This window comes from Amphichorda felina (assembly GCF_050947745.1).
Source record: "Amphichorda felina strain 45539 chromosome Unknown scaffold_3, whole genome shotgun sequence".
In the NCBI taxonomy this organism is placed as follows: domain Eukaryota; kingdom Fungi; phylum Ascomycota; class Sordariomycetes; order Hypocreales; family Bionectriaceae; genus Amphichorda; species Amphichorda felina.
In genome coordinates, this window is record NW_028145047.1 from 1,483,631 (window position 1) to 1,511,359 (window position 27,729).

General features: G+C 54.3%; 10 protein-coding genes across 10 annotated transcripts; 5 read left to right on the forward strand and 5 right to left on the reverse strand.

The window, feature by feature from the left end:
* Positions 1-1,662: 1,662 nt before the first annotated feature.
* ACO1O0_003160 (S-adenosyl-L-methionine-dependent methyltransferase) lies at positions 1,663-2,292 on the forward strand (the record flags this gene model as incomplete). The annotated part of the gene is made up of 1 exon (XM_083192615.1): positions 1,663-2,292. One exon carries the CDS (start codon positions 1,663-1,665, stop codon positions 2,290-2,292), a length of 630 nt encoding a protein of 209 aa, XP_083051672.1.
* A 2,784-nt stretch (positions 2,293-5,076) lies between these two features.
* Positions 5,077-7,646, forward strand: PAT1 (topoisomerase II-associated protein PAT1; the record flags this gene model as incomplete). The annotated part of the gene is made up of 2 exons (XM_083192616.1): positions 5,077-7,301; positions 7,358-7,646. The coding sequence occupies 2 exons, from the start codon at positions 5,077-5,079 to the stop codon at positions 7,644-7,646; spliced, it is 2,514 nt and encodes an 837-aa protein (XP_083051673.1).
* A 520-nt stretch (positions 7,647-8,166) lies between these two features.
* On the reverse strand, positions 8,167-9,644 carry ACO1O0_003162 (Sin-like protein conserved region-domain-containing protein; the record flags this gene model as incomplete). Its single annotated transcript, XM_083192617.1, has 3 exons — positions 8,167-8,849; positions 8,903-9,476; positions 9,615-9,644. The coding sequence occupies 3 exons, from the start codon at positions 9,642-9,644 to the stop codon at positions 8,167-8,169; spliced, it is 1,287 nt and encodes a 428-aa protein (XP_083051674.1).
* Positions 9,645-9,898: 254 nt separating this feature from the next.
* ACO1O0_003163 (small subunit rRNA maturation protein LCP5) lies at positions 9,899-11,062 on the reverse strand (the record flags this gene model as incomplete). Its single annotated transcript, XM_083192618.1, has 1 exon — positions 9,899-11,062. One exon carries the CDS (start codon positions 11,060-11,062, stop codon positions 9,899-9,901), a length of 1,164 nt encoding a protein of 387 aa, XP_083051675.1.
* A 509-nt stretch (positions 11,063-11,571) lies between these two features.
* TMN2 (transmembrane 9 family protein) lies at positions 11,572-13,566 on the forward strand (the record flags this gene model as incomplete). Its single annotated transcript, XM_083192619.1, has 2 exons — positions 11,572-13,438; positions 13,499-13,566. 2 exons carry the CDS (start codon positions 11,572-11,574, stop codon positions 13,564-13,566), a joined length of 1,935 nt encoding a protein of 644 aa, XP_083051676.1.
* A 318-nt stretch (positions 13,567-13,884) lies between these two features.
* Positions 13,885-14,939, reverse strand: ACO1O0_003165 (vitamin-D-receptor interacting mediator subunit 4-domain-containing protein; the record flags this gene model as incomplete). The annotated part of the gene is made up of 2 exons (XM_083192620.1): positions 13,885-14,735; positions 14,792-14,939. 2 exons carry the CDS (start codon positions 14,937-14,939, stop codon positions 13,885-13,887), a joined length of 999 nt encoding a protein of 332 aa, XP_083051677.1.
* A 294-nt stretch (positions 14,940-15,233) lies between these two features.
* ACO1O0_003166 (ubiquinol-cytochrome-c reductase complex subunit-domain-containing protein) lies at positions 15,234-16,129 on the forward strand (the record flags this gene model as incomplete). Its single annotated transcript, XM_083192621.1, has 6 exons — positions 15,234-15,245; positions 15,338-15,381; positions 15,505-15,558; positions 15,850-15,943; positions 16,003-16,059; positions 16,121-16,129. 6 exons carry the CDS (start codon positions 15,234-15,236, stop codon positions 16,127-16,129), a joined length of 270 nt encoding a protein of 89 aa, XP_083051678.1.
* Positions 16,130-19,484: 3,355 nt separating this feature from the next.
* ACO1O0_003167 (uncharacterized protein) lies at positions 19,485-19,994 on the reverse strand (the record flags this gene model as incomplete). The annotated part of the gene is made up of 1 exon (XM_083192622.1): positions 19,485-19,994. The coding sequence occupies one exon, from the start codon at positions 19,992-19,994 to the stop codon at positions 19,485-19,487; it is 510 nt and encodes a 169-aa protein (XP_083051679.1).
* A 1,385-nt stretch (positions 19,995-21,379) lies between these two features.
* Positions 21,380-22,318, forward strand: ACO1O0_003168 (alpha/beta hydrolase fold-domain-containing protein; the record flags this gene model as incomplete). The annotated part of the gene is made up of 1 exon (XM_083192623.1): positions 21,380-22,318. One exon carries the CDS (start codon positions 21,380-21,382, stop codon positions 22,316-22,318), a length of 939 nt encoding a protein of 312 aa, XP_083051680.1.
* A 6-nt stretch (positions 22,319-22,324) lies between these two features.
* On the reverse strand, positions 22,325-24,114 carry ACO1O0_003169 (uncharacterized protein; the record flags this gene model as incomplete). The annotated part of the gene is made up of 3 exons (XM_083192624.1): positions 22,325-23,558; positions 23,617-23,899; positions 23,961-24,114. 3 exons carry the CDS (start codon positions 24,112-24,114, stop codon positions 22,325-22,327), a joined length of 1,671 nt encoding a protein of 556 aa, XP_083051681.1.
* Between the last annotated feature and the right edge of the window lie 3,615 nt (positions 24,115-27,729).

The following is a 27,729-nucleotide window of genomic DNA, read 5'->3' on the forward strand; positions in this document are numbered from 1 at the left end:
CGATACCGCCATTTGGTGCATTTCCTGCCCCTCCGGTCTGCCGTTGATCCTCCCGTTGTGGACCCCGCCAACTCCGTGCCCACGGTGCCCGGGACCGACTTCACGGCGCCGGCCAACGGACGCACCGGAGGGGCCATCGGAAGGGTTGTACCACAACATCTTGCAACGCTCGATTTTAGCATTCCATCATGCCCCATATGTCCTGGGCGATCTACGGACGGTCTGCCAGGGCTCTGCCAGCTCTGGCAGCTTTTCCCGCACCGTGCTGCCTGCCGCCGCAGAGACCTCCTGTGCCGTGTATCACGCAGGAATGAGTGCCGGAGCCCACTTTCACATGGATGATGGACGCGCCATTGGGCCCTGCCCTCGTGCCCACATTGGCTTCGGCCAGCAATTCGCGCCCTGGAAATCCTGTTCTCGTCCCCCGCGGCGTTGGTGGCCAACACCCCTCGGTGTTCTTGGCTGACAACCTGGGTTACCGGATCAGAGAAGCCGAACTCGTTCTTGTGAAGTAGCGGATCCAACACAGCGACTGCTGCTCAAGGAGGGTGGGACAGGGCACCTCAATTGGACAGGGGCCGAAAAGAGGACCTTTTCATGCGGGTAATGCATCCATCGCATCGCCCTGGTGACACTGGCGCCAATAACGGGCAGGACAAGGCAGACGGAACGGTCCCCAATCTTATCGACCCCCCAGGAGCCCTCGAACTCTTACAGACGCGATCCATCCCGCCCCGCGCCTCGCCGCGACACCAGCTACAACGTACATGGCCCTCCATGAACCCTCCATGAACCCTCCCTGAACCCTCCCCGACCGGTCAGCGCAAAAAAGCAATTAGCTTTGAGGCAAGTTGCGACATTTATGATGTGTTTGCCTCCTGCGTACCCTCCTTTACCGCGATCCCGGACCGCCGCCGAGTGACCACCCCCACCCGAGCCCTCCGATCCCTTCCTCCGTTTGCGCCCCCTAGAGCTACAGCTCCCCCGCCCCCGCTCCTGGCACGCGCCCAAACCGTCGCGTCCTCTGTTCTGTCGCTTCCCGGATTGGCACTTCACGAGAGTAATACTATGAGGACACGGTAACTCCCCAGGAATGGCGCCATGAACTCAGCCCAGGCTTAAGTCCCTCAATAGCCACAATGGATGGCTGATCCCTGGAATGTGACGTCTGATAACTGGAGAACCTTCCCTCCGTGGAGAGCTTCGCCCCAAGCTATCCATGCCTCTCCTCTGCCTAGTCGCCCTCGGCTTCTGATGGACGAATAGAGAGCACAGGAACCAGCCTCTCCTGTATGTAAAGTGGTACTGCGTGGTTGCTACGCTGGCGGTGCTATACTGGTCCTGCATGATTTACTGTGAGACCGGCAAGTACATAGTATCACAAATGCTAACACCCACAACACCATCTTCAGGGCTCCACAGGGTGGCCGCCGTGACGTAGGCAGGGGTTGGATGGGTTCCAAGGGAAACAGATAAATAGCACGACAATACCCATTTGTCCTGTCTACTCTGATCAACTCAATTTCCCATCCTTTCCTCAGAACCACTTCAACCCTATTATACTACCTTGTTCAACACCAAGTTCTTGTTTCTCTCCCTCACCGGTCCATCACACAACAGGAACCAGGAACCTCGGACAACCCTGCAACCAACACCTCCAACATGTCTCAACTCTCTCGTGCTTACGGTTCAACCAACGTCAACGAGACCAAGGTCCTCTATGATGAGTGGGCCGCTAGCTACGACAAAGAGATGGCCAAGGAGGACCAGGACTACGTCGGCCCTGCTCTTGCCGCCGCCCACGTCCTGAAGCACCTTGGAACCAAGAGCATCGACCCCAGCCTGGAGATCCTGGATGCCGGTTGCGGTACTGGCCTCGCCGGTATTGCTCTTGCCCAGCTCGGCGCCAAGAAGCTCGACGGTGTGGACCTGAGCCCTGGAATGCTCGACATTGCGCGCAAGGCTGGCGTGTACCGTCACCTGGACACTGCTGACCTCTCCACCCGCCTGATTCACGGGGACAACCGCTACGACGCCGTCTGCTGCGTTGGGACCCTGACGCAGGGCCACGTTGGCCCCGTGGCTCTTGACGAGTTTGTCCGCATTGTGAAGCCCGGCGGCTTCGTTGTCGCCACGGTCCTGGGCTACATCTATGAGAGCGGTGGCTACGAGGCCAAGATCGAAAGCCTGGGCAACCAGGGCAAGATCCAGCTCGTCAGCGCTGACCTTGAGGACTACCGGCGGACCGCCGGGGTAAGGGCTCGGATGGTTGTGATCAAGGTGCTGTCGTGATTCCCCGTCATGGTGATGATGATGATGATGATGATGATGAAGAAGCTGTCGTCGTGAAAGCCGCGTTGTCGTCGTGATTGAGAGATGAGTTATCGTGAAAGACTGGGTTCAACCGCGTCGTTCATCGTCGCCCAGCGTCCCCCTTTGGCCTTTGGTTCAAAGGTTCTCCGGCGAGCTGTACAGTCCATCGCGTGCGCTTGAGCGTGAAGCGGCAGCGATGGCAACAGCGAGTGCGCGTGGCTTCAACAGCTCTCGGCTGGGCGACTCGATACCTTTTTCTCTCTCTACGCCTCGCTGAGGCGTTCATCTCGGATCGGCATCAGTGATAGGTTCTATGAAATGGAAACAAATATCTTCTCCACCGTGACCAGCGATGCTCTCAAGCTTCGCATAACTTGTTCCTCTCGATTTCGCGTAGTCACGTAGGGCTCTGATGAAACTGGCACTATCATCTCCGATGAAACTGTTGAGTGAGCGCATAGTCTCCCCGGATTGTATCCCTCCGCTCACGTCTTGTGGAGACCTGCATCTTCGAGTTTCCGAGTGTGATACGAAGTACTAAATGGGGCGCCCGCATCCTACCGCACCCAACGTGCATACATGGTACATGTAGTTGTCCCGCATTACGGTGGGTGAGGGGATCCCCATCCCACTCCTGACACAACAGCTGTGGAGCCGGGACGTAATCAAGTCCACAGCTCAGATCGGCCATCGTGAAACCGGGAAATGGCGGATTCAGGCGGCTTATATTTAGAATTCTTGACGTGTGCGGCAGACTCTGGCTAGTCAATGGCAACGAACAGTTCCTGGGATCTACTTAGTAGAAGACTAGGTACTATTAGTAAGACGAGACAGATGATCTTCGGGCTAGTCGGCCTGAATTGGAACTTGTGAGAAAGTCACTTGCAAGGTGACGTAAATTAGCTGATCCTCGATCGTCGAACCGTCCCTTAAACTGCCAAACTCCAATGTTCCAACACGACAGTGAACCTCCGAGCCTCCACTGGCTGAGAGCTGTGTTACCGTGGCAATAAATGTTCTATGTATTAAGAAACAGGTACGATACCAGTGCACGGTAAGTAGTACATATATGTTCGATCTAATATGAGTATCGCAGAGGCTTCTTGTTGAGTGCTCGCTGACGCTACGATCTCCATTCCAGAGACCTACCACTTAGTAGGTACCATCGCCCAGCCATGGCTTACACCGAGTGCAGAACGAGCATACTTCAATTACTCTGCCTCGCATCAGACGTTCGCCATGTGACTTCAAGTACCCTGTGGTTGATTTGAGAGGGTGTCATCATCCCTGCGTCGGGCATATTGCCTGCTTTGGAGCGACTGAATCGGCTCGATTGGTAGATCTGGCGGGGTTGGGGACTCTGATGTGTGGTGGAGAGCTCTCCCAGCTGGGATAAGCAGGCACCCAATGTGTTGTGGAGGGTAGACCAGAAGATTCGAGATACTTATTGGGGGCTAACAGTGTGTCTTGAGACATGTCGAGGCCTGCTGTCACATTGAGTTCTGCCTTGGGCATACAGGACACAGTAATGTCCTAGCCAAGGATGTCAGCTTCAGATGTGATTGTTGCAGGCAAAAATGATTCAGCATGATATCCGTTTGAGTGTGGAGATATTCGATGCTAAGGCTAGCTTAGGAGTTGCGTCACCACACGCACCGTCACCATATGCACGGATCCCTACTAACTTAGGTACGTATCGTGAAGAGGCCACGCCAATGTCAGTCAAATGAAGTTGGGTTGAACAAGGTTGAACAAGGTTCCATAGTTCTTGGAAATTAACAAACTGAGAAAAGAATAATTGGAGAAGAAAACTGTTCATCTGTGCAATGTACCGTATGAAACTCATAATAGATGTTAACGGGAGGTTTGAATGATGACCGGACCACTGACGGTCCCGCAATCAGGTGACCAAGGTGACTCTTTCGGGCAGCTGGCGGGCCAATAGAAATGGGCTATGCGGGGGACCAGCGTCCCACCAACTGGACTGCACCCGAACATTTTCCTCACCACCAACTCCCCTTCTTTGGGCCCGAACCTCGACCGACATCAGCTTTCGTTCGCAGTGACTATTCGACCTCTCCCGGAGTGCCTGTCTTTCTGGACTGCACATAGATATCGCCGTATTTCTTGGCCGACACCGACGTTGTTCTTCTTGGACGAGCTCGTGTTTGCTACCGTGTGCGGTGGCGTCGCCCCCAGTCGATATCGGTCCCAACTGGAAGACACCATGATAGATTTGTGCGCCTTGGTTTATCCCGCAGTTATCTCGTCATTTTAGTGGTGAGTGCGCACTCGTTTGTTGTCTCTTGTTTTCCGCGCCCGCGCATATCTGCTGGTTGCCGATGCTCTGGTGTTGGCTTGCTGGCATCTTGGTTCTGGTCGGTGCGGAGCATCACACTGGGGGGTGCCTGCGGGGGAACAACCAGGCGAAGCTTGCCAACTCATGATATTGAGGGACACCACCGGCGCGGATATCGTGTTGCGCGATGCTGCGACCATGCGAACACTCTGTCCTGTCAGGGAGAGCTGTCATGACGAGGGGGAGCTTAGCGCGGATTGTCGCGCCCCACCGCGCTCAGCGTCCACCAAGCCCTCTGGCTCTCCAGTGTCGCGCAGAGCTAGAGTTGCAATTTGAGCCTGCTACACACGTGTTTATGGGAGAAAGCCGTGATTGTTGTACGAAAACGTCATTTGAGCGTGTCAGCTGACACACCATTTAGTGCAATAAGTTCTTATTTCGATCAAAACCACAACTCATCCAACATGTCATTCTTTGGCTTCGATACCAGCGGCCACGACAAGGCAAGGCCTGGCTTCTCCCAAGCTCACGATCCTTTTGCGGGATTATCTGGGCGGGAAGGAGACGTAGATGACGCGCTCGAGTTCGAAGATACCTACGACGGCCTCGGAGACCAACTCGACGACGCTGACGATGCGCTCAACGATGATACCTTTGGTGGAGGTGGCGCTGGCGATACGACTGCTGCCAGTGGAAGGGTTGGGAGAGACTTTGACTTCTTTGGACAGACGGCTAAAGTAGCTGGAGCTATCGAGGAGGAGCATCTCCGCTTCAATCGACAGCAGCCTACCGCTAGGCCTGCCGCTAGCCAACAGCAGCACCACCAATATCAACACCAAAACCTGAACCAGGGCCAGCCTCAGAGCCAGACCGCTCATTATGCGAGCCAACCTGCCCAGCCGACCTATCGCCCTGCCCGCACGGGGTACGAAAAGTATAGGGAGGCTGAGCCCATGCCCGACCTCAATGTTGACCGAAGCATTTGGGGCATGGGTCCTGCGAAGCCCACAACGCATGCCGCCCCAGTTCAACCAGATGCCCCAGCTCACCAGCCGGCTGCTCAATTAGTTGCTCAACCGACTGGGTCGAGGAAGATCATGAGCCTTGAGGAAGTGGAGGCCGCTATGCGGCAACAACAGAAGCCTACGACTCAGCCTCAGCCGCATCTCCAGGAACCCGTCTCTTATACTCAACCCCCTCCTCCTGGATATCAGCCACACCAGCATCCTGCTCAACCTCATCCCGGCCATGGCCACCCGGTCACGATCCTGCAGAGACCTCAAAGCATGCATTCTAAACCGACACCGCCTGTGCAGGATGCTCCAACTCCTCAAACCCACCAACAGCATCACCATACCGCTCCCTCTGTCCAGCCAACCCAAATCCTACAGAACCCTAATCGAATGTCGGGAGATGCTGCACGACCTGGAGTGAGTGGTCACCAAGCCAACCTCTCCCAGGGCTCTATATCGAGACTTCCTCAACTCCAGGCACACCCTCAGTTCAACCAAATGTCCGAAGAGGAGAAGGCAGCTTTCTTGGACCAAGAGACCAAGAGAGCAAAGCGTAACCACAAGATTTGGCTGCTGTCCAAGGATAATGGCCTCATGACACCACAGGACAAGAATTTCATCACTCGCATTCAGCTTCAGCAGTTAGTGTCTGCCACCGGTAACATCGCAGGGCAGAACGGCGACGCCTCGATTACTGAGGACTTCTACTACCAGGTCTACAGCCACATTCGTGCTGGACAGCGCCAGAACCCTAGCCAGCCGCTGAGCAATTTTGCCCAAACATATCTCTTCCAGACGGGTAGCCGTCATGGTGGCATGAGGCGACACGGACGACCGGCGGAAAATCACTTCCAGCGCATGGAGCAGCAGGTGCAGAGGGCCGTTGAGGCGGCCAAGAATAAGCCCAAAAACCCCCAGCTTGTCATCGCAGGCAGCTTGGGCAAAATCTCATTCAGCAATGCCAAGACTCCCAAGCCTCTGCTCAACATTAAACGCACCGAAAACGAATCGCCTCGCCCTAGCAACGTAAAGAAGCTGGCAACAACTAGCCTGGACCGCCGATCTATTCTCAAAAATGTTGAGAAAGTTTACGACACGCTCATGAAGATCGAGGATCATGTTCGCATGATTCCTCCACCGCTGGCTGAGACCGCCGACCCTGAGCTGCAGCAGAGACACGTCGAGTGGAAAGCTACTCTTGATGCTTATATCGCAAAGCTTTGGGATGAACTGCAGGTGCATCACCCTGTTGACGTTGTCGTGCCTCACCCTTTCATTGCTTTCCTCTCATGTGCCAAGGGCAAGAAGGCGATTCCTCGAATCTTCCCGCATCTCGACTTCGAGAAGCGCACTACTATTTTGACCCTGATCATCTACCACCTTGACCAGCTCGACGTTGTGCAGGGCGCTGTCATCAACGGCGACACGACTCTTAACGCAGGAATGCGCGAGAACATTGAGTTGTTCATCTCTACCGTCATGCCATCTCTTATGCAGTACTTCAACGACACGGGGCTCGATATCGTGGATGGCGTCCTCAACTTGGTTGCCATGAAGCTGAAGGTCGACATGATCGCCAAGACAAGGATTGGTGTCTCAATGCTTACCTTGATTCTCAGCCGCGCCGTGCTTCTGAAGCAGAACGGTGCCGGCGACGCGGAGCAATGGGATAAATGGTTAGCCCATAGTTGTACCCATTTTACCCACTCTCATTTGCTAATTTGCATTCTAGGGACCGCACTTTTGAAACGTTGTTCAACAAGCTCGAGCCATCGCTTCCATACATCTTTCCAGGCAGTGTCAACACCGGCGAGGATGTCTATGTCTGGCAGCTGCTTGCTGCCATGGGCGTGACTGCGAATCACGACCAGCAGACTCGACTCGTTCTCGCTGTCAAGGACCGTGTGCTAGATACGGTCCAACTTGCAAAGACTCTACCACCTGCCATGGCGAGCGAGCGCCTAGGAAGCGTCAACCTTTTCATGCGTGCTATCGGTTTGGACGTCGAGTTGCTTCAGTGAAGTGGACGTGCTTCTCTTCTTAAAATATCATAGTATATGGGCTTTTGGGCTAGGTATTGGGGCTGGTGTAACCTGTGACTTGCGGGTAGTTTCGGGGGCACTGTGCATGATATGAAGCTAGGCTGCTCATAATTTCCTGCGTTTCGAGGATTCCGGTGGAATGTTGCTTCACGGAAAAGTGTACACTATGAAGAAGGGTGCAGGGGAGGGAGCGAAAATGGGAAGCGCAAAGCGATTGTGTTGCTTAGTGCGAGAGAAGGCTCCTAGGAAGCCAGATATGTAAGATCTAGCTCGAGAAGAAGCTTTCGCTAAAAGCAAAGTAACGAATGGATCATGATTTTTTGCGCGTTCGCATGAATCGTTTGGGAGGACTTTTGTTGCAAGCATCAAAATAACGAAAACGTCCAAAATCTATCATTCCTCCTTTACCCCTACGCCGTGTCATGCTAAGTATAATAATAGGTTTACATAGAGAATCGGAACCCTGCTACAGGGGGCTGTCAGTGTTGATACTCGACTATTAGCCTGTTCTCGTAGACGGGGCTCTGGGCCGTGCTCCCCCTCTTTTCGCCCCGATGGCGCCTCCTCCTCTTGTACGAGTGGATGTTGTTGTCTTCAGTTTTGGTGCCTCCTCCACCTCTGTCTGCTTGACCTTCTTGGCCTGCGCCGGCTCTGGGTCCCTCTTGATCTGAACCTCGGGCGCTGTCTCCTTTTTTATTCCACTGACGGCCTCGAGAAGTTCCTTATCCCCCCACTTGGTCGTGAAATGAGGCACCGACTCCTCTAGGTCCTGGTCGGGTTCTTTCTGTTCCTCGCCCTCTTTGAGCGGTGGCTGCTCCGGCTCCTGGCCATCCTCGCCGCCCTTGGCCCGTAAGAAGAGAGACTCGTTGTAGACTTCCCAGGCAGCCTCATCGTTCTCGTCGGTATAGCGCATCTTGCGCCACGGCTCAGACTGAACGGCGCGGAGGCGGTCCGCCATGGTCTCGGTTGTCACTGTATCGCCATCCGTTGTCGTCTTTATTGTCATGTGGATGGCCTTCGCACCGGCACCAGTCGATGCCGCTGTGCTGGGACCAGCAGCCGAGGAGCCTGTGGCGGAAGTCTCTCCGGCAGCTCGGCGTTCCAGGTGGGTTGTTGCATCGATGTGGTGAAGCTGTGGCCGCAGGTGGACAAGGGAGGAAACGGGAGTGAGGTGAAGGTTCTCTGGAGATAGGTGATTAGTTGAGTCCTATGGTGCCGCTGCAGATAGTACATACTGCCTTGGAAGACGCCAACCATGTACTGTACGTCATTTGTGTCTGGGTACTGGCCGCCGAGCGTCTGCGTCGTCAAGGCCTTGCCCTGCTTAACCGCCTCGTTCCAGTCTAGCATGACGTCGTCATCATCCAGTGCGGCGTCGCTCTTCTTCCTACCGCCGCCTCCGCCGCGCTGCTGGATGGCACCGAAGCCAAACCCACCTGCCAGCCCGTGGCTGCCGCCACTCTTGACCGCCGTGGACGCATGCAGGCTCCGACCCCAGCGCATACCCTTCTCGCGGTCGTAGACGCCGTTGGCGCTGTCCACGGGCATGTCGACCTCGACCATGCCTGCACGGGGCTTGACACGGAGCTCACTGGGTGGCGGGCGCGGGTGGTCGTCGGTGCGGTTGGGGTGCTGGAGGACGAGGAGGCGGCGGCCAGAGGGGAGGGAGGGGTTGAGGAAGACGGAATAAGAGGCGGTGATAGGGTCGTCGTTGCCGTCATTGGCCTTTGGTGGTTGGTCGAGGTCCATCTTGTCCATTTTCTGAGGCTCTTCCACGGTGGCGGCGGCGATGGCGGTCAATGGATGGCCCTGTGAAGAGGTGCGGTGATGGCTGTAGAGTCGCGGATGTTGAAGCTGGAGGTTTCGATGTGGGGGGCTCGCGGGCCAAAAATATTTCTTATCTTATCAGATGACAGTTCAAAGTACGGATATACTATCCGTACCTACCTTTAGTCTCGTACCCACGCCACCGACCATATAGGATGTTTGCGCGAAAGTAATGACGAAGGAGAGCGCCAGTTTGGCATGGCGATAGCTTGAGCGTCGGTCCTTTGTGTGTTACTGACGACTTGGAATCCGCAATTTGGGAGTATTCACAGCCTAGTTGACTTTCGATGTCGAGTTGGATGACTACTTACTACTAGTAGCACACTGGTATGGCGGTACAATAAGGTAATATTCATTAGAATAGTACAGATGTCAAAGCATTTCTTTTATTCCGGCTTATGTATCTACCGGTTCTTTCCCTTATCACGGCGCCCACCTTCTAGCACCTTGACCCTCTTGCTGTATCGCTCTCCGATCTGGCCACTACCCCTTGGGCCATCCGTAGTATCAATGCCTCGCTTCCGGCTCTTCTCCAGCATGGCGCGCACATTGGAGCCCCGACCACCCTCCTTGCGCTTCGTCAGTCGGTCGATGCGGTCAATACCTTCGCCGAGATTGTGCCACTCTTCGCCGCCAAAGTTCATACGATTATTGGCGCCAGACTCGCGGTTCTTCTTTGCGCGATCCTTCTTGCTCTGCGCGGGAAGGCGTACAAAGTTGTTCTCCTCGTAGTCTCGGCGCTCGGCCTCGTCGGCCTGTTCCCTGGCTGTCTTCATCTTGCGACCGCCCTGGACGATGGTCGTGCCGATGCTGGGCTCGGCCAGTGGCGCGGTCGACAGCTCTGAAGCGACGAATTCGTCCATGGTGTGGGATTTGGCCGGGCGGCGGTCCGACTTGTCACGACGGGAGGCGGGGGCCTCCATGACCACGCGCTCACGCTTGGGAGCGCGGTAGACGCCGGTGGGTGCGCCGTCGTCGCCACGCTGCATTGGCTGGACGGTGGCATCATCGGCCAAACCACCTAGCCTTGGCGCACCCTTGTTCTTGTTTGTGGGTTTTTGAGGCGCCGGCCGTCTGTCGTTGCCCGTCTCATCTACCGAGTCTTGGTCGTCATCGCTCTCCTCTTCCTCCGAGCCGGAACCAGAGTCTGATTCTGACTCTGAATCCGAATGGCCATTGATCTTTTTGGCGTGCTTCTTCTGGCTCTCCTCGCGTTGAGTATCGTGCGCGCGGCTAAGGAATCGTTCAATGGAAAATCGCAACTTCTCCTCGAGCGGACGGGCTCCCTTCTCTAGGTAGAGGCGGAGTTCGACGAGTTTGGAGCGCACAGCCTCGTCTATTTCATTGGACTTCTTGGTAGAGTCATCCTTTGCGTTTCGCAGCTTGAGGAGAATCAGGAAAACCAGGTTCTGCAAGTAGGATAGTAGAAGCTCGTTTTTGACGTCGAGCAGGGAGATGCCGTCTTTAGGTCGATCAATGGCGGAAAATTTGGAGGTGGCCTCTTGAACTGAGGCAAAGGACTGTGTCAGAGACTCTAGTAGAGCCGGAAGAGAAGTTGGGGCTGCCATATTTCGAAAATCGTGGTGACGATGATGAGAGAGATCAGAGAGACTGGAAATCTGCATTCCCAAGTGCCCGTTGAAACTTTTTAGTGGGGCACCTGCCGGCTTGGTAGAGGGGACCCTTGAGTCCTGATGACTAAGGCAGCTTTTTTTTTCCCAGTCAAGCTGCCCCTGCACTGCCACCTGGCACCTCGCTGGGATGGTCCTGCACTAATAGGTACTGGTGGTGGCTTGGTTGCGTAGTTCAGGAGCTGACGACTTTCCTAGCTGTCTCATATTATTATCTACGACGCAATCTTCCACCCCCCCCCAATTCCCCATCGCCAACCCACGACGCCTCGCACAATTAGAGGCTGCGCCGTTCGTTTTCCAATATCAGCGCAAAAGAGGTTTTCGAGAGCACTGCAAGCTTGTCGGTTCAGGACGCGCATCCTGCGTGATCGAAGGGCCAACGTCAGCCGTCCTTCGAAAAACGAAACCTTTACAACCTGGCATGAACCTGTCTCGTTGACAACATGTTCCACAACGGCGTTGCGCCCACGGCGCTGATAGCGTCTCTGCTGGCTGTCGGCCCCCAGCTTGCCTCAGCTTTCTACCTCCCCGGAGTCGCGCCGACTTCCTATAAGCCCGGGGACTCGGTGCCCCTATACGTCAACAGCATCAGGCCCGTTGCCTCGCCTCAAGACTCCCGCCTACACTCCGTCGTCTCCTACGACTACTACCACCCTGCTTTCCAGTTCTGTCAGCCAGATGGTGGGCCTCAACCCGTGTCGGAGAGCCTGGGGAGCATCCTCTTCGGCGACCGCATCATGACCTCGCCATTCGAGCTGCACATGAACCAGAACGAGACGTGCAAGCCCCTGTGCTCGGTGACGTACTCGGACAAGATGGTTCAGTTTGTGAAGAAGAGGATCGAGCAGGGCTACAGCTTGAACTGGCTCGTCGACGGCCTTCCTGCTGGCCAGCAGATAGAGGACCAGTTGACCGGAACGACCTTTTACAGCCCTGGCTTTTTGATGGGCCAAGACGACAATGCCGACCAGATTGAGTTTAACAACCACTACGAAATTTGGATTGAATACCACAGCGTCAATAAGGACCCCAACCAGCTTCGTGTTGTTGGTGTTGTTGTCCAACCCAGCTCCAAGAAGTACGACGGCGAACCCGACTGCGGCGATAACCACAATCCCATCATTTTCGGAGATGCGGGAACCCCTCAGGAGGTCAAGTTTAGCTACAGTGTGTACTGGCGTAAGTCGCCGACCGCCTGGGCTACGCGTTGGGACAAGTACCTTCATGTGTTCGACCCCAAGATCCACTGGTTCTGGCTGATTGATACTGCCATCATCGTGGTGATTCTGGTTTTGACTGTCATGTCCATTCTTGTTCGCACTCTCAAGAAAGATATCGCCCGTTACAACCGCCTCGACCAGATCAACCTAGATGACCTGAGCGGGACGTCTGCGCTTGAGGAGGACGGCGTGCAGGAGGACTCGGGCTGGAAGCTGGTCCACGGCGATGTCTTCCGAACCCCTTCACGCCCTCTTCTGCTTTCCATTCTTCTTGGAAATGGTGCTCAGCTCTTTGTTATGACCGGCTGCACTATTGTCTTTGCCCTGCTTGGATTTCTCTCGCCGTCCAACCGAGGCTCGCTGGGAACGATCATGATCCTGCTCTACACTGTCCTGAGCTTTGTCGGCGGATATGTCTCTTCCCGAGTCTACAAGTCGATGCAGGGCGAACAGTGGAAGGCCAACATTGCGCTGACCCCCCTCCTCATCCCCGGTGTTGTCTTTGCCAGCTTTTTCTTCCTGGACCTCTTCCTCTGGGCTAAGCAGTCTTCTGGCGCAGTCCCCTTCACGACGATGCTGGTCATCATTGGCATCTGGTTTGTCATCTCGATCCCGCTTTCGTTCGCCGGTTCCTGGCTTGGCTTCCGGGCTTCTCAGATTGAGCCTCCTGTTCGCACCAACCAGATCCCCCGCCAGATCCCTCCCACCACCACCTATCTCAAGCCCATCCCCAGCATGCTGATTGTTGGTCTCCTGCCCTTTGGCGCCATCTTTGTCGAGCTGTATTTCATCATGAGCTCCATCTGGTTCAGTCGGATCTACTACATGTTTGGCTTCCTCTTCCTGTGCTATGCCCTCATGATTGTCGTCTGCGCCAGCGTCACCATCCTGATGACGTACTTCCTCCTCTGCGCCGAAAACTACCACTGGCAGTGGAGATCCTTCATGGCTGCCGGCATGAGCGGCGGCTACATCTTCCTGAATTGCCTCCTGTACCTCATTACCAAGGTCAAGCTTGGCGGTCTGGCAGGAACTGTGCTGTACATTGGCTACAGCGCCCTGATCTCCCTTCTCTTTTTCATCCTCTCCGGTGAGTACAAACGACTTATTGCCAACTTTGGACAAAACCAGTAGCTAACAAAGTTTTCAGGGACCATTGGGTACTTTGCCAGTTGGTGGTTCGTTCAGAGGATTTACAAGTCCATCAAGATCGACTGAGGACCCAGGGGAAACGATCCCAGAATGCAACTGAAGACGCCAAAATGATCAAGGGCCGCTGCGCTACCCTTCAAAAATAGCGACTTGTACGAATACATATATGTACGACCGGCGTTGGACTGCTACTGGTTAAAATGGCATTCTTGACGTACCCATGTGGCAGTCAAGGAGACTGCTTCGCATGGTGAAGCAGTCGAGTGGTTGTGTCGGGAGGGAGTTTACATTGAATAGAAACACCTAACGATTGAAGTTTTAAATAGAAATAAGTAATTTGCATTGGAACGCGCTGCGATGATACCTATGCTACTATGCCCGAATCTAATCATCATCATCATCATCCAAGTCGTCATCAAGACTGCTGAACTGAAACTGCTTCTTCTCAGGACCACCAGTATTGCTCCGGCCGGGACCACGGTCAGGCGAGGGACCAGAAACGCTGGCTTTGCGCCACTCCTCCTGCTGGCGCTCCCTCTCTTGCCGTTGCCGTTCTCTCTCTTCACGTACTCTCCGCTCACGCTCCTCGACCTCGCGCTTCTCCTGCTCTTCCTTCTCCTTGCGCGCCTCCTCTTCTTTGCGCAGACGTTCCTCCTCCTCAGCCGGATCATAGCCCCGAGGGTCAATCCCTTTCTCGGAAAGGATCTGGTTTGAGGCCAATGCACCGCCGCGGATTTTATCCTCCAGGGGCCAAGGGAAGAACAGCTGCCCGGATAGCGGGTTCAGATACTGGCTGACCACGTCGGGGAGCGTGATGTTGGTGTTGGTCACCACGCTTTGCTGGGTCGTAAGGATGCCAGTCTGTTGCGTCGTGAGCGGAGTGCCGGTGCCGTTAACAGCCGGGCTCTGCGGCTGGGAAGGGGTCGGCGCGACGGAGGGCGTTGCCACGTCGGCGGGCGTCTGGATCTCGGGGGAGGTTGGCACAGTGGTAGAGGGGGGCTTGACGGCGCTGGAGGGAGCCATGGTGGTCTTGCTGATACGGCGGGCATAGCTGAGGAGCTCATCGTAGGCAACGGGGTAGCTGGGCCCCAGAGGAAAGGTAGTTGTCTGGGTGGCAGTTATGTCCCGGCGGGTGGAGGCCAGGCTGGAGAGGGTGTCCTTGATTTGAGCGTCGAGGGCGGCAGTGGATTTGCGAAGCTGTTGGATGCGAAGGTGGTTGATCTGATGGGTTTGAACTATGGAACTTGTGAGTAAGGACTTACGGAAGAGGAAGAGGGGAAAGGGGGCATACTTTGTTCGAGCCCTTTGATGAGCTCCTCGTCCGCTGCTTCAAGCTCCCTCGCGTGGATGGTAGAGGGGTGGTACTTGTTGACCGAGTCAATCAGGCTCGCGAGAGCTTTCTCCAACCGCTCGAAGCGAATATCAATGTAGGTGTCCATGGTGGGTAGCCACGAATACTTTGTGACTAGTTCCACCGCCCCTGGAGCACTCAGCTAGTTGGTGATGTTTTGTTCCTGGTGATGGAGTTTTGGAGCTTCACGAGAGTGGAGCCGGGGTTGCAAGATTTCATTGGTCGCTTGGCCAGAATCTTGTGCCGGACTCGCCTGAGGCAAAACCCCGGCTTTTACCGATTGGCAAACTCGCGCAATCGACGACTTCGACCTTCAACAGACAACCCGACGACAACAAGCAATTGATTGACGCACACGGCCGCATTTGCCTCAAACGACAAGATGGTCTCTCAGGTACGTATGGGAACTCTGACGATCGACTTCCAGCTATCTCTCCGTGTCTCATTCGGTCGCCACGAGATCTTGACTGACGCCATTTCTTGCAGACTCCCTTCCGCGCCGCCGAGTTCCGGAGCGCCTACGGCCCCAAGTACGTCCCAAAACCCCCGCCGAATCGATACAGCCGATCAGATAGAGAACCGGAGCTTGGTTGTTTACGCGATGGGTGCCGAGGTTCAATATGCCTAGCAGGATGCTGACTCTGGGGTTCTAGCTACCAGTACCAGCCCAACTTCTATGGCTTCACCAGCCGCATGGGCCTGAGGCTGTAAGTTGATCTCGATTTCCTTCTCTCTTCTCTGGAATTGGGCAGTCTGGGTGCGAAACGTATGAATCGGTTATGGGTGAACCAAACATGGCATTCCGTCGGGATCTTGGCCTTCCTGGTCGGTCAGTCTGTTTGGGACTCTACCTTTTCTGTGGCGTAGGGAAGCACCGAGGAGGATAGCCCCCTCATCTTCAGGAGCTGAAGAATTAGCCATGTTGTACTCGACAGCTGGATCCATGTCCAGGCGTGTCTAGAAATGTTGCTCGGAACCTCGGCTGACAGTTTTTGCAGCGGCGTCAAGACTGCTGCTTTCGGCGGCGCCATCGGCTTCGCTGCCATCTTCTTCGCCTCTGGCATCCCCCGTGTCAAGTCGGATATCCTTCAGGTATGTGTTCATTTTTACAAACGATAATTTGTTAGACTACGGTGCCTAACGATAGACAGCACCTCCCCATCATTGGTGGCCGCTTCGTCAAGCCGGAGGTTCACCCTGCGGACAACGTGAGTTCCCAACCCTGATAGAATTTATCTATAGTACGGAAGTATACTAACCAAGCTGTAGCCCTTCTAAACTGCGTTTGAAGGATTACAAGTTGATGGAACAAGATGACAGCGGCGTAGCGCGCTGTACCTGTATAAGATACTCGCAATAGACTTCCCTATGTCAGATATGTCCGACATTGCTCAAAAGTTTTATTTTTCGAGCTTGAGAACTTCTATTTTTACTGTAGAAGTACTCGTATGCTGTGAAACCCCGAATCGCTGGCCAACTTAATTGCCAACATTATGTCCACGCCGGTTCATCGACGATGGGCTTGGGCTTCTAAATTTAACATATTCAGAAGTATTCCATCTCTACAAGCCCTGTATAGTTCCTATCAGGTAGGGGCCATCGAGTCTCTTTCAGGCTGTCTTCAGACGTGAATTGCACCGTGCGAATTACAGTGCGTACACCCAGGCCTAACTCGTAGGTGACACAGCTTCGAATCCACCTCTGCAGGGAGCACCTGTACTCCACCACCTCACCTTACCTAAGTAGTGAAGGTGACAAGGTCAAAGATTACGATATCGCCTTAAGGATGGCTAAAATATTCATATGACTATTCCTCCCTTTGTTTAATCCTTTTGCGACTCTCAGCAACCCCACGTTCGCGCCGGAATCTCACACTCCCGACTCTTCTACCGACGCTGCTACTCATTGCTGAGCCGTCTCAACCACGCTTACTTGTTTAAATTGAACGTTTGGCTATCCATAGAATTTGGTACTTGCCATGGACACATCCCACAGACCCAACAAGACCGTGGCGGCATGGGTTGTGGTGGTCCTAGTCACAGTGGCTATTGTATCAAGGGTGTGGGTTGAGGTGGCCTCTCACTACGTTCCCGAGCCTTACCTCGTGAGTAAATCTCATAGTGTCGCAGCAAATTCACAAAGCCATACTCACAACTCTTTATAGGATGAAGTCTTTCACGTCCCACAAGCTCAGAAGTACTGCGAAGGAAGATTTGGCGAATGGGACGACAAGCTCACGACACCTCCTGGCCTGTACGTGTTCATATCCAGGGATACCAGGCACGAAGCTAATCGAGGACAGTTACCTCCTGTCCCTGTTGATCCCGAAGAATCTTATGGGAAAGAGCCTCTTGGAGATATTCAGCTGCGATACTACGAGTCTCCGCGGCGTCAACGCTCTCGCTCTGACCGCGTTGGCTAACTTTGCCTTGCTCTCGCGATGGCAGATTGAAGCTCGCCTACACGAGGCGCAGCATCCGACTAAGATAAGGGCTCCCTCTCGGTATGCCATCCATAGCGCACTCAACATCGCGCTGTTCCCCGTCATTTTCTTCTTTTCAGGACTCTATTACACCGACGTGGCGTCGACAGCGGTTGTCCTAGCGGCCTTTCTGAACTCTTTGAAGCGCATGGGGAGAGACAGGAGCTCATTTTTGAGCGACTTGCTCACTATCTGCCTCGGTATACTGTCGCTTCTTATGAGACAGACCAACGTGTTCTGGGTAGTGGTATTCCTTGGTGGTTTGGAAGCGGTGCACGCTGTCAAGACTCTCCGCCCACAACGGGTAGATGAACCGTCTATAAATACCGTCTGGGGCAGGATCAAGTTCTTTTCCTGGAGATATTCCTTGGGAGATATCCATGATCCTCCTTCGCATGCATCCTGGGAAGATGGTACGCGTTCCCCTGGCAAAACTCTAGATCCGAACTTACCAGAAGGACAGACATGTTCTTCACAGCACTCAGCATCTCTATTGCGGCAATCTGCAACTCATTGCGGATTTTGAGGCAAGTTTGGCCACATATTGCAGTGCTTGGGGCCTTTGGTTTATTTATCATTTGGAACGGAGGAGTTGTCCTTGGTAAGTCCTTGTGGAGTAGCTAGCACCAAGCGTCGGCTCTAACTATTCACAGGAGACAAGTCGAATCATGTTGCCACGATACATCTAGCTCAAATGCTCTACATCTGGCCGTTTTTAGCCTTCTTCTCACTCCCCCTACTCCTTCCATATGCCGAAATACTCATGCCTATTTTCTCTGCCATCTACCATCTCATTACAAGGACTCGAAATACCCCACCACCCCCTGTGAGACAAGCAACCACCGAATCCCGGAGTACTGGTACTACATCCAAATTCAACTTCAGTGGATCACGCGATAGGAAACTGCACACGAGGACAAAAACGAAAGATGATCGGGCAGAGACAACCCGGAACGATCGTTTGCCCAGTCAGGGCAATTCTCGAGCTCTAGAGACCCTGATAAACATTCTCCAATTGAAGTTTTCGGTATGGTTCATCTATATATTGGCCACCATTCTACTCTCGGTTGCCATCGTCAAATTCAACACCATAATCCATCCCTTCACCCTCGCGGACAACCGCCACTATATGTTCTACGTCTTCCGATATACGATCCGACGCTCAGCCTGGATCCGTTACGCGTTGGTCATGGTATACACTATCTGTCGCTGGATGATCTGGGGAACTCTACGCGGGTGCACTCAGTGGTTCGAGGAGCCTGGCAAAGTTTGCTCAATGAACCACAGTTACACTCTCGAACGGCCTAGCGGATTCGTTTGTCACCCGTTCACACACAACAGTGGTAGACCACAGTCTAGCACGCCTTTTCCCGGGGCGCTTGGGATTGGGTCCGAGGAGATCCGGGCTGAGAAGCAAGCTCAAGTTGACAGCGCTCTCCGCGACGACCCCCTGGTGTACTCGACAGAGCCCGTGTCAACCTCGACAGCTCTTGTGTTCCTCCTCGCAACCACGTTGTCTCTAATCACAGCCCCGTTGGTCGAGCCTCGATACTTCATCATACCCTGGGTGATCTGGCGTTTGCTTATCCCAGCGTGGCGCTTTCACGAGCATCGTCGTACTCCACGGAAATTTGGTCCTTGCCTGGGAAGCCTTGTCGACTTTTTCCAACATTACGACCTCAGGCTTGTGCTTGAGACGGTATGGTTTGTTGCCATAAACATCGGGACCATCTATATTTTTCTCTTCAAGCCATATCAGTGGAAGGCTGCTGACGGCACGCTGCTCGATGATGGCCGATGGCAGCGGTTCATGTGGTAGAGAACCAGGTAGAGTCAAAGACTCCAGTGTGAGTAAGAAGTAGCAGAAGAAAACTTCACGTCTCATTTCAAGGATAATCGAACCGGTCGAGTACACCCTCAGTAGCGATGCAATGTCAGATGCAAGGAATCCAAAGAACGCCCTGCTACTCCAAACCCGAACCATATAACTCCCATAATATGTACTGTTTTTCCCGTTACGTTGTTCCCCGTACATTCATCCCCAGGGTCATGATTCCCTGGATAAAGCCCTCCCCGCTCTCTAAACCTGTATTTCCATCTGTCACGTGTCCCATCTCTCTTGTTCGCATCATCATATCCCGATGGGTGCCATCACAGGCTCAGGCGATCCAAGCTGAGCCCATCGTTGCTACGCACCCGCCTCACGACACCGAGCTTGAAGAACTTCTCCTCGCCGGCGGCGGTGCGACCGCCGATGTACCACTTGTCGGCGCCGAGGACGTCGCGGAAGCCCTCGCTGCTGCTGTCGCTGCCGCGGCGGCGCGACGAGCCGCCCTGGTGGTGGCTGCTCTGTATGGGGATGCCGGCGGAGCGGGAGGGCGTCTGCTGCTGCATGTGGCTCTGGCTGTGGCTGTTGTTGTTGCGGTGATGGTGGTGATGGTGGGAGGTGGCGGCCGTGGAGATGGAGCGGGAGGGAGATGCGGTGGTGGCGGCGGCGGCAGTGTTGCTGTTGGATGGGCCGGTGGGCGACGACGATGGCGGTTGGGCGGTAGCGGTTGTGGTGTGCTTATTCGGTTGCTGCGTCGAGGGTTGGATGGAGGGGCCCTGTTGGCGGAACGCCGAGATGAAGGAGGATAGGAAGAAGGGGCGTTGTGAGGGCATGTTGGCGAGCAGCCCGGATGGTTGCCGGGTGCCTTGATATTTATATCGGCAGAGTTGCCGGCGCGGTCGCAACTCGCAGCACTTAGTGGTCTCGTTGGTTGTCGCGAGCGTCGCCAGCCAGGGAGTCGCGGTTGGTGTTGAGAGATGGATGGATATATATACGGCTGCGCGAGGGGAAAATTTGATCCTCGGGTGGAAGGTTGGCAAGGAAGCGAAGATGGACAAATCCTGACGTCGGTCGCAAAGTGGTAGTCGCGGTTGGTTGGCAGCAGTAACTACCGTACCTACCTGTACCTTAGGTTGTACCCCGTACATTCCTTTCCACTTACGTAGTGGTGGTGGTCGGCAAAACTCGGGAGTGAGTAATAGCGGGGTTGTGACTGGCGTTAAGGGCCCACCAACCAGTGAAGAGCTCGAGAGCTTGAGACAGCTTCCATCGAATCCATCCCCAGATCCACCACCACATCCACGCCAAGCACACGCCCACCGGGGCCACCCACGCGCCAGAGTCATCCGAGTCTCATCACTCTGTATCAATACGCCCCGCGATGACGGCTCCGGTTGACCGTCTGCGGCAGTGCGGCAATCCTCGGCGCCCCGCACTCACGCATCTCTCCAAGCTCCGACCCGATGCTCACGCATTCCCCCAAGTCTAGACTCGTAGACAACCACCATGGCAACTCGAACTTCTAGTTTGCAGAATTCGGGTTTCTAAGCCCGTCATCCGCTAGGTACCCCGCGTTCTTCCCAACACCATGTACCACCTTGATGGGCTAGCACAGGCGCTCAATTCCGACTCACTGTACGAATAGGGTGGTGGCAGTCTCAAAAGATGCCAACGGAACCATACTTCTAACGTTGCCCAGTCGCCAGTCAGGGAGGAAGTTACAATCACTCTTATCGCTTCTATACTACGAGTATCCGTACCGACTACGAGTACGTTGCATACAAGTGGGGGAGGGGGTTTGGAGATGCCTCCACTTTCCCCGTAGCCGAAAGCGGGACTCCGACGCATTAGGAGTACGAACACCAAACAGTACCTAGAAACAGACTTCAACAGCCTTGATCTCCGTCTCGTGTACGAAAAATCTGTGTTTCTAAATTCCTGAATCTGAACCATAGCGAGAAGATGTCTGGGGATTGTTAACGAAGACTTCCTGGTCCTGAGAGGGGGCCACGATAGCCCGAGGATCCTAGCTCATCAAGTCGCGACCCGGGGATTCACGTGTGCTTTTTAACTTCAACCTGGCTTGCTGCCGACGCCTTGGTAGGGAAGGCATCCGCATATGACCAACCAGCCCCCCCAAAAACGATAAACATCACCATCCATCAACTTCATCCTCCGCCTCACACCATCACTACATCACCGCCGCATCACCGCAACAATGCACAGTATCGCGTCGTACGTAATACCATGGATCGTCTGGTTCCGCTTCAGAGGCTCCTTCCAGACCCCCGAAGCCCTTCACGCGCGCATCAAAAACGAGCGCAAGACCAAGACCCACGAGCCGCCGCAGCGCATTCGCCGCCAGCTCAGCGTCGAGGAGCGCACCGTTGGCGGGTATCCCGTCTACGACCTGTCCCCCAAGTCTGAGGACCTGCACCGCGCCCGCCTCCTTTACATCCACGGTGGCGCCTTTGTCTTTGAGATACAGCCCATCCACTGGACCGTGGTCGCCGAGTTGGCCGAGCGGCTCAACGCCATCATCACGGTTCCCATCTATCCAAAGGGGCCCGAGCACTCGCTCCCGCAGATGTTCGACATGCTCCAGCCGGTGCATGATGAGGTCGCGGCGGCGGCTTCGAGGGAGAACGTGCCCTTCCTAATGGCGGGCGACTCGTGCGGCGGGAGCATGGCTCTCGTCCTCACCCAGCAGGCTAGCAAAGCCGGGAAGCCCATAGCATCGCGCATTGTGCTGAACACACCAGTGGTTGACTGCACCCTCACCAACCCCGACATGTACGCCCTTGCCCCGTCGGATCCATTCCACGATATGCCGGGTTTTGAAGAGATTATTAAGGTCGTATTCTCGGGTATGAATCTTAAGGACCCTATGGTGAGCCCAATCTACGGCGACTTGTCGATCCTGCCACCCGTGCTTGTCTTTATCGCAGAAAGGGACCTTCTCGCGCCCGACACCAGGCGGTTCGTCGACATGGCGAGGGAAAAAGGACGAGAAGTGGAGGTTGTCGAGGGAGAAGGCATGGTCCATGTGTGGCCGGTGATGCCTTTCCCCGAGGGTGAACAAGCGAGGAGGAAGATGACACAGTGGCTGGGAAAGGCACTTTCTCGAACAGCTGAAATCCCTGCATTGCATAACTAGTATTCCTTACGCCGAATCAGACTCCGACTGCACTGGCTTCTTCTTCGTCCTCCCATAGTCGAGCTTCTCGGTCTTCATGCACATGGCGCAGACGAGACACAGCGCAGCACTTGCCACCACAATGTAAAATTCATCGGCAATAACCTCAGTCACCACATCGATGCCCCGGGATACTATCTGAGGATCCCTCGACCGCCACACAGCCGAAGACACCCCGGCCAGGGCCTCGCGAAGGTCGTTCTCGGTGTAGTTTTCTGTGCCGATGGCGTCTACCAGCAGGTTGAAGCCAACGTTCTGGAAGATGCAGCCCGCCATAGAGAGGACGACGGCGATGCCACCCATCATGACCATATTGCAGATGATGGAGCTGTCGACTTTGTCTCCTGGGTCCTTGTTGATGACGTTGGAGATGCCGAGACCATGCTGGAAATGCATACCCAAGCCGATGCCAATGAGGGCCTCAAATCCCATAACATGAGCCTCGGAGATAGAACTGTCCATGGTGGTGGCCATGGCAGTAGCGCCGGCTAACGTGGCGGAGCCAGCCATGATGTAAATGATCTTGTACCGGCCAATGATTGGAAGGACAGCGCCCGTGAAGAGGATGACAACAATGAATACGAGGATGAATGGCAGCATCCGCTCAGTCTGCTCCATGGCACCGTGGCCTCTGGCAAAGGCGAAGAATAGCGGAATGTAGTAGAGAGTCACGGCGTATGCAGCACCAGCGCAACCGGACGCAATCCAGATGGGCAGCAGGTCAAGTCTGGAAAGCATGTGCATCGGGAACGCCCGCTGCTTGGCGGTCGTCAAGATGCAAAAGTGTTGTTGGAGGATCCAGGCAACAAAGACAATACCAAATGCCACCCAAGCGGCAATAGACGCACCGGAGCCCCAGGCCCAGATTGGCCCTGAGAAGGTAGTTGCAATAGCGAATAGAACCGGCGTGGCGATGTTGAACATGACACCCACGGGGTCGATCTGAGCGAGCCGCTTCCATAACGGAATTTTAGGGGCGAGTGAATATGATGGCAGACAAAAGGCGCCCAGGACGAGGCAGAGTCCGACAGTAGGGAGGTTGAAGTAGAATGCCCAACGCCATGTCGCATCTGGGTTCTCAGCGAAAGCACTGCCAATAGGGGCACCGATAACGAGACCGACTGCCCACATCGCGCTCATGATGGCGAAGAGCCCTGGAGTCTCAGATGGGGTAGCCAAGACGGCCAAGAATGAAAAGTTACTCAAGGAATGTTAGCAAATTATCGCCCGATGAGATTCGTTTCAAGGTTGAGACATACGTCTGCTGGACAACGGAGCCACCCCAGCCCATGATCACGCGGCCGACGATAATGAATGTGGTATTCTGGGCAGCGCCCGCGACGGCAGCGCCGACAATGAATACAACCATGTGAAAGAGATATATCCATCGAAGGTCGAAGCAGTAGGTGATTTTGCGGGCAAAAGACAGGACGGCAAAATTGGCGAGTGAATATGACAGTCCGATCCACGGCAGGAGCTCAATTTGCCCAAACGACTCATAAAGACGGGGCTGGATGTTGGCGACGTTGCTAACATCATAACCTGCGAAACATGAGTCCAGCCGTTCAAGGGCAGAACATCCTAACGGGGGTACCAAGCTCACCGCTGATGACACTTGTGAGAGCAAACACGCTGAGGGCGCCTTTCCACTTCCACTCGGACAAGCCTTGCCTAGGGTGTGCACTTGCAACTCCTTCATCCTTTTTCTCAGTCGTTTTAGGCTCAGGAGAGCTGGGATAGCCGTCGTCAAGGGGCATGTTGGTTTGGTGTTGACAGAGTCCCTCTGTCGAGCCCAAGAGGATGATGAGGAAGGAAGAGAGTCCCCAGGACACTTCCCGTTACAAATTTTTGGAAGCTGAAGCGCCAATAAATCTGACCAAAGGCTCGAAAAGGAGGCAGAGAGAGGATTCGAGTGGCTAGGGGTATATTATATGCAGTACATGAATCTGAGGTTCACGGCATGGCACGTGTCACACCCAAGGCCTGGATACTCAGTCCACCGCTGCTCACAACCACATTGTGATCATCGCTGCAGCTCTCAGTGAGGACAAAACTCCGAGAAGTGTTGGTTGGGAATAGGGTTACTATTGGTTTTGCTCGGCATCCATAACCGCACCGAATGTCTCACACTTGTAGTTTTGACCAATGGCGGAGGCCCCCGATAGAGACTGATGTTAGTTACTGCCTGTTATGTCAGATCCCACGATGACACCTGGCCTCGTGACTGATCATATTTAATATAGGTTGCTTCCGTGTTTGGATCTTTGTCCGGCAGGGCTGAGTGTGCGATTGTAGTTCCGCGATGGTACGAAGTAGGCTTCAGCCCAAGGTTGGTTGCTACGCGCTATACGTTCCTTAGCCGGCAGGTGGAGAGATCGACAGGATAAAAAAAATGAAACACGGCAGAGACAAAAACGGGCGTGTTCCCACGCACGAGTATTACGAGTAGACCTGATGCGATGGAATTATGCAGAGAGCACACCGCGAACACTGATAGACAGGCATAGCTTGATAGTCAGTTCGATCGGTAGCCAACACGAGACCAATCCATGCGGGCACTTCACCACTACTAGCGTTGTAAGCTGACTTAATACACATCTAATGCCGATGGTCCGGGACTGTATTTGGAAACAAAAGTGGTTGTGACAGCGGTTAGCGGCGAGTCTGTGCTTGTCCGACAGTAAACATTAGATGGATCTGCCTCTGCCAGCGAGCCGCTCTGTGCTACCCCATCAGACGTCCCACGCCATGTGTTACCGGGACAGTGAATTGTCTGTGCACCCATAGGCGACTTGACCTGGAGCGTGTCGGGACTCACGTATGGTCCGGAGAGGATATCATCCCCGACGGCTGGCTGTAGATGCAGGCTCAACGGAGGAATCTCTTTTCAGATTGTGTTTGATCGGCGCCTCTCAATTCAAACAGACATCCGAGCTTCGGGAAACCCTTGGCCGTTCTGGTTCTCGTTCGTTTGTGATTTTCGTTTCATGGTATCTGAGGTCTTAGTGGACGATTCCGGGTGTTGTGGTGGTATCGAACCCTGCATTCTGGGCGGTTAGAAAAATCGAGAAAAAGGCGTGTATCCGCAGGTCTCAGTTCCTTCTTCCACTCGTATGATCCTCGGTCATTGCGCTTACTGCCACGTCATCCTCGTATAGAATGGTCTTGTAGCAACAATTCGCGTATACCTACGCAATGATCTAGTCATGCCCCTTGATGATGCCGTCTCCCGCTGGCAGATAAGGTTGGTTGGGCAATCACGCCTAGACAGAAGTAGACCAGCCAATCTAAGCATAGAAAGCTTACTGGGTATCCATAGCTCAAGAGGGACGTCTTGATGGGCTGTGTAACGTGGTCGAATTAAAAATTTCGGCGTGAAGGGGGAAATAAGGCTGTGGCCAGGCTTGAACATGGGCAGTCTCGGGTGTTTAGGGTCGCACTTCCTCACCGTCTATTTCCGACTTCCACGAGATTGCCGCTATGCTTGGAGACGCCCAGCCCAAGGTTGCACGATGTACTTCTAGAATCGTCCATTGCTTTCTAAAAGTAACTCGCCCCTCGTATCTCCCTGCGCGGTCAGCTTTCAGCGCATCATGTTGAGGACTCAGCCTGACGTTGAATGTGCATTTGCGGCGTAGTACAAGGAGAGAGCCAATGGCTTAGGCGGAAATATGAAGCGTGACAAATGACCCTTGAAACCGTGGATGGGCCTTTTGTATGCAAATTGCCGTCCTGGGGAGCGTTGAAGCTTTATCCTTGAGTTGTTCTTCGCTTCGCCTCCAGCCACAGAAGACAGGCGGCTCGTGAGATCGGAGTTGCCCCGGTGCTTCGAAGTCACCAATTCAGGAGCTGAAAGGTTTGTGTGCAACCAGGCAGAGGCAGCAGGCACTTCATCTTGATGGCATTAGGAAAGCTGTGCGTTTATGGTGGATAAAAGAACCGGGGAATTAGTTGTATTCGGAAATGGAGATCTTGATAAAACCCGTGATAGTGGTTCTTACCTTCCTGGTTTTTCTAGATTTTGGGCTGGGAAAGAGAGTGGGTGGGATACTGGGGAAGGCGTTACGGTGCGGCACACGGTCTAGGGACGGTATAACTGGTCCATACTTCCTGGACCTGTGTCCAGCAAAGGGCCTGATTTCTCCAACTTCCCCCAAACCCCAACGACGCACCGCCATGTTCACCATCAAGAGCATCATCAACCCGACTCGCCAGCATCTATTCAAAGGGCAGGTTGATTGAAGCTTAGTCCCAATACCGAGCGGTGCTGACGACAAAGATGGAGCTTCCCAATGATCCGAGGGTCGGTCCTACGTGGGGTCCCTACGGACAGTAAGACTCTCAAGCGACCATAAGCAGGCGAGGTTCTGCTTCTTTCCCCTGCAATATCCGTACCTGCGTAATTATTTCGGCGACCTTTCGTGCATGCACGCTATGATGTGTCGGTAAGCACTGTTCGTTCACGCATTGCTGGTCCCGACTTCTGGTACTGAGAACCCTTGGCACTCGTAGTCGGACATTCGAAGACTTCCAGCTACAGTCTCTCGTCATAATGTGAGGGGCAAGACCACTTCATACTTTCCTGTCGAGACAAAAGTACCTGGCCAGATAGGGAGCAATGCACGCTGCAGATTTTCTGCGGTTGAAAGAGGCCTGTTCGACGTATGAGAACCAACCGCTTCCCGACATCGATGGCGATGAGCCCGGCCGGTCATGACTGGCATAATCCGCAACGCGACAAAAGATGAAATTACACTCGGTGTGGTGATGAGTTCCTTGGCAGCCAATTTCAAAGATCGCCGATTTGCTCGCAACGGTTGAAACCAACATCGCGGGTCTATCTCAAGTGGCATCAATGGCCGGCTCGTCTGGAAGTGTGGAAACTGGCATCGCAGAGATCGAGTTTCTTGGTTTGAAATTAGGCTGACGTCCTGATCCCGCTTAGGCTGATCGGCGGTCATCAAGGTACAAATTCCTCAAGGGCCGCGCTTGTGTTGTTGAAAGAACCAGCCAACATGATGACTCGGGACGTGGGGCGTCGTCTCTGCCGTCTGTGATCGGGTGAGCATGAAAGTTTATTTGGGGTTGTCGCCATCGCGACGAACATCTGGCTCCCTCGGATAAGCTCCTGGACCATGGCCAGCGGATCTCCAGAATTCCAAAGTGTTTCTCGCGCGAATTGTTCTGGATTCCTGGGATACTCCCAGAAGCACGCCCTCGCTTGGGAATGAGAACAGCCAGTCAGAAGAGGTGGGGGTTCTACACGGGTCGAACGGACCGTGTTAAAAGGGCTCGAATGAGAAAGTAGCAAACAAATGTCCAAAAGAAGCTGAATGAACGAGCCATCATGTATGGAACATGCGCCACGTGCA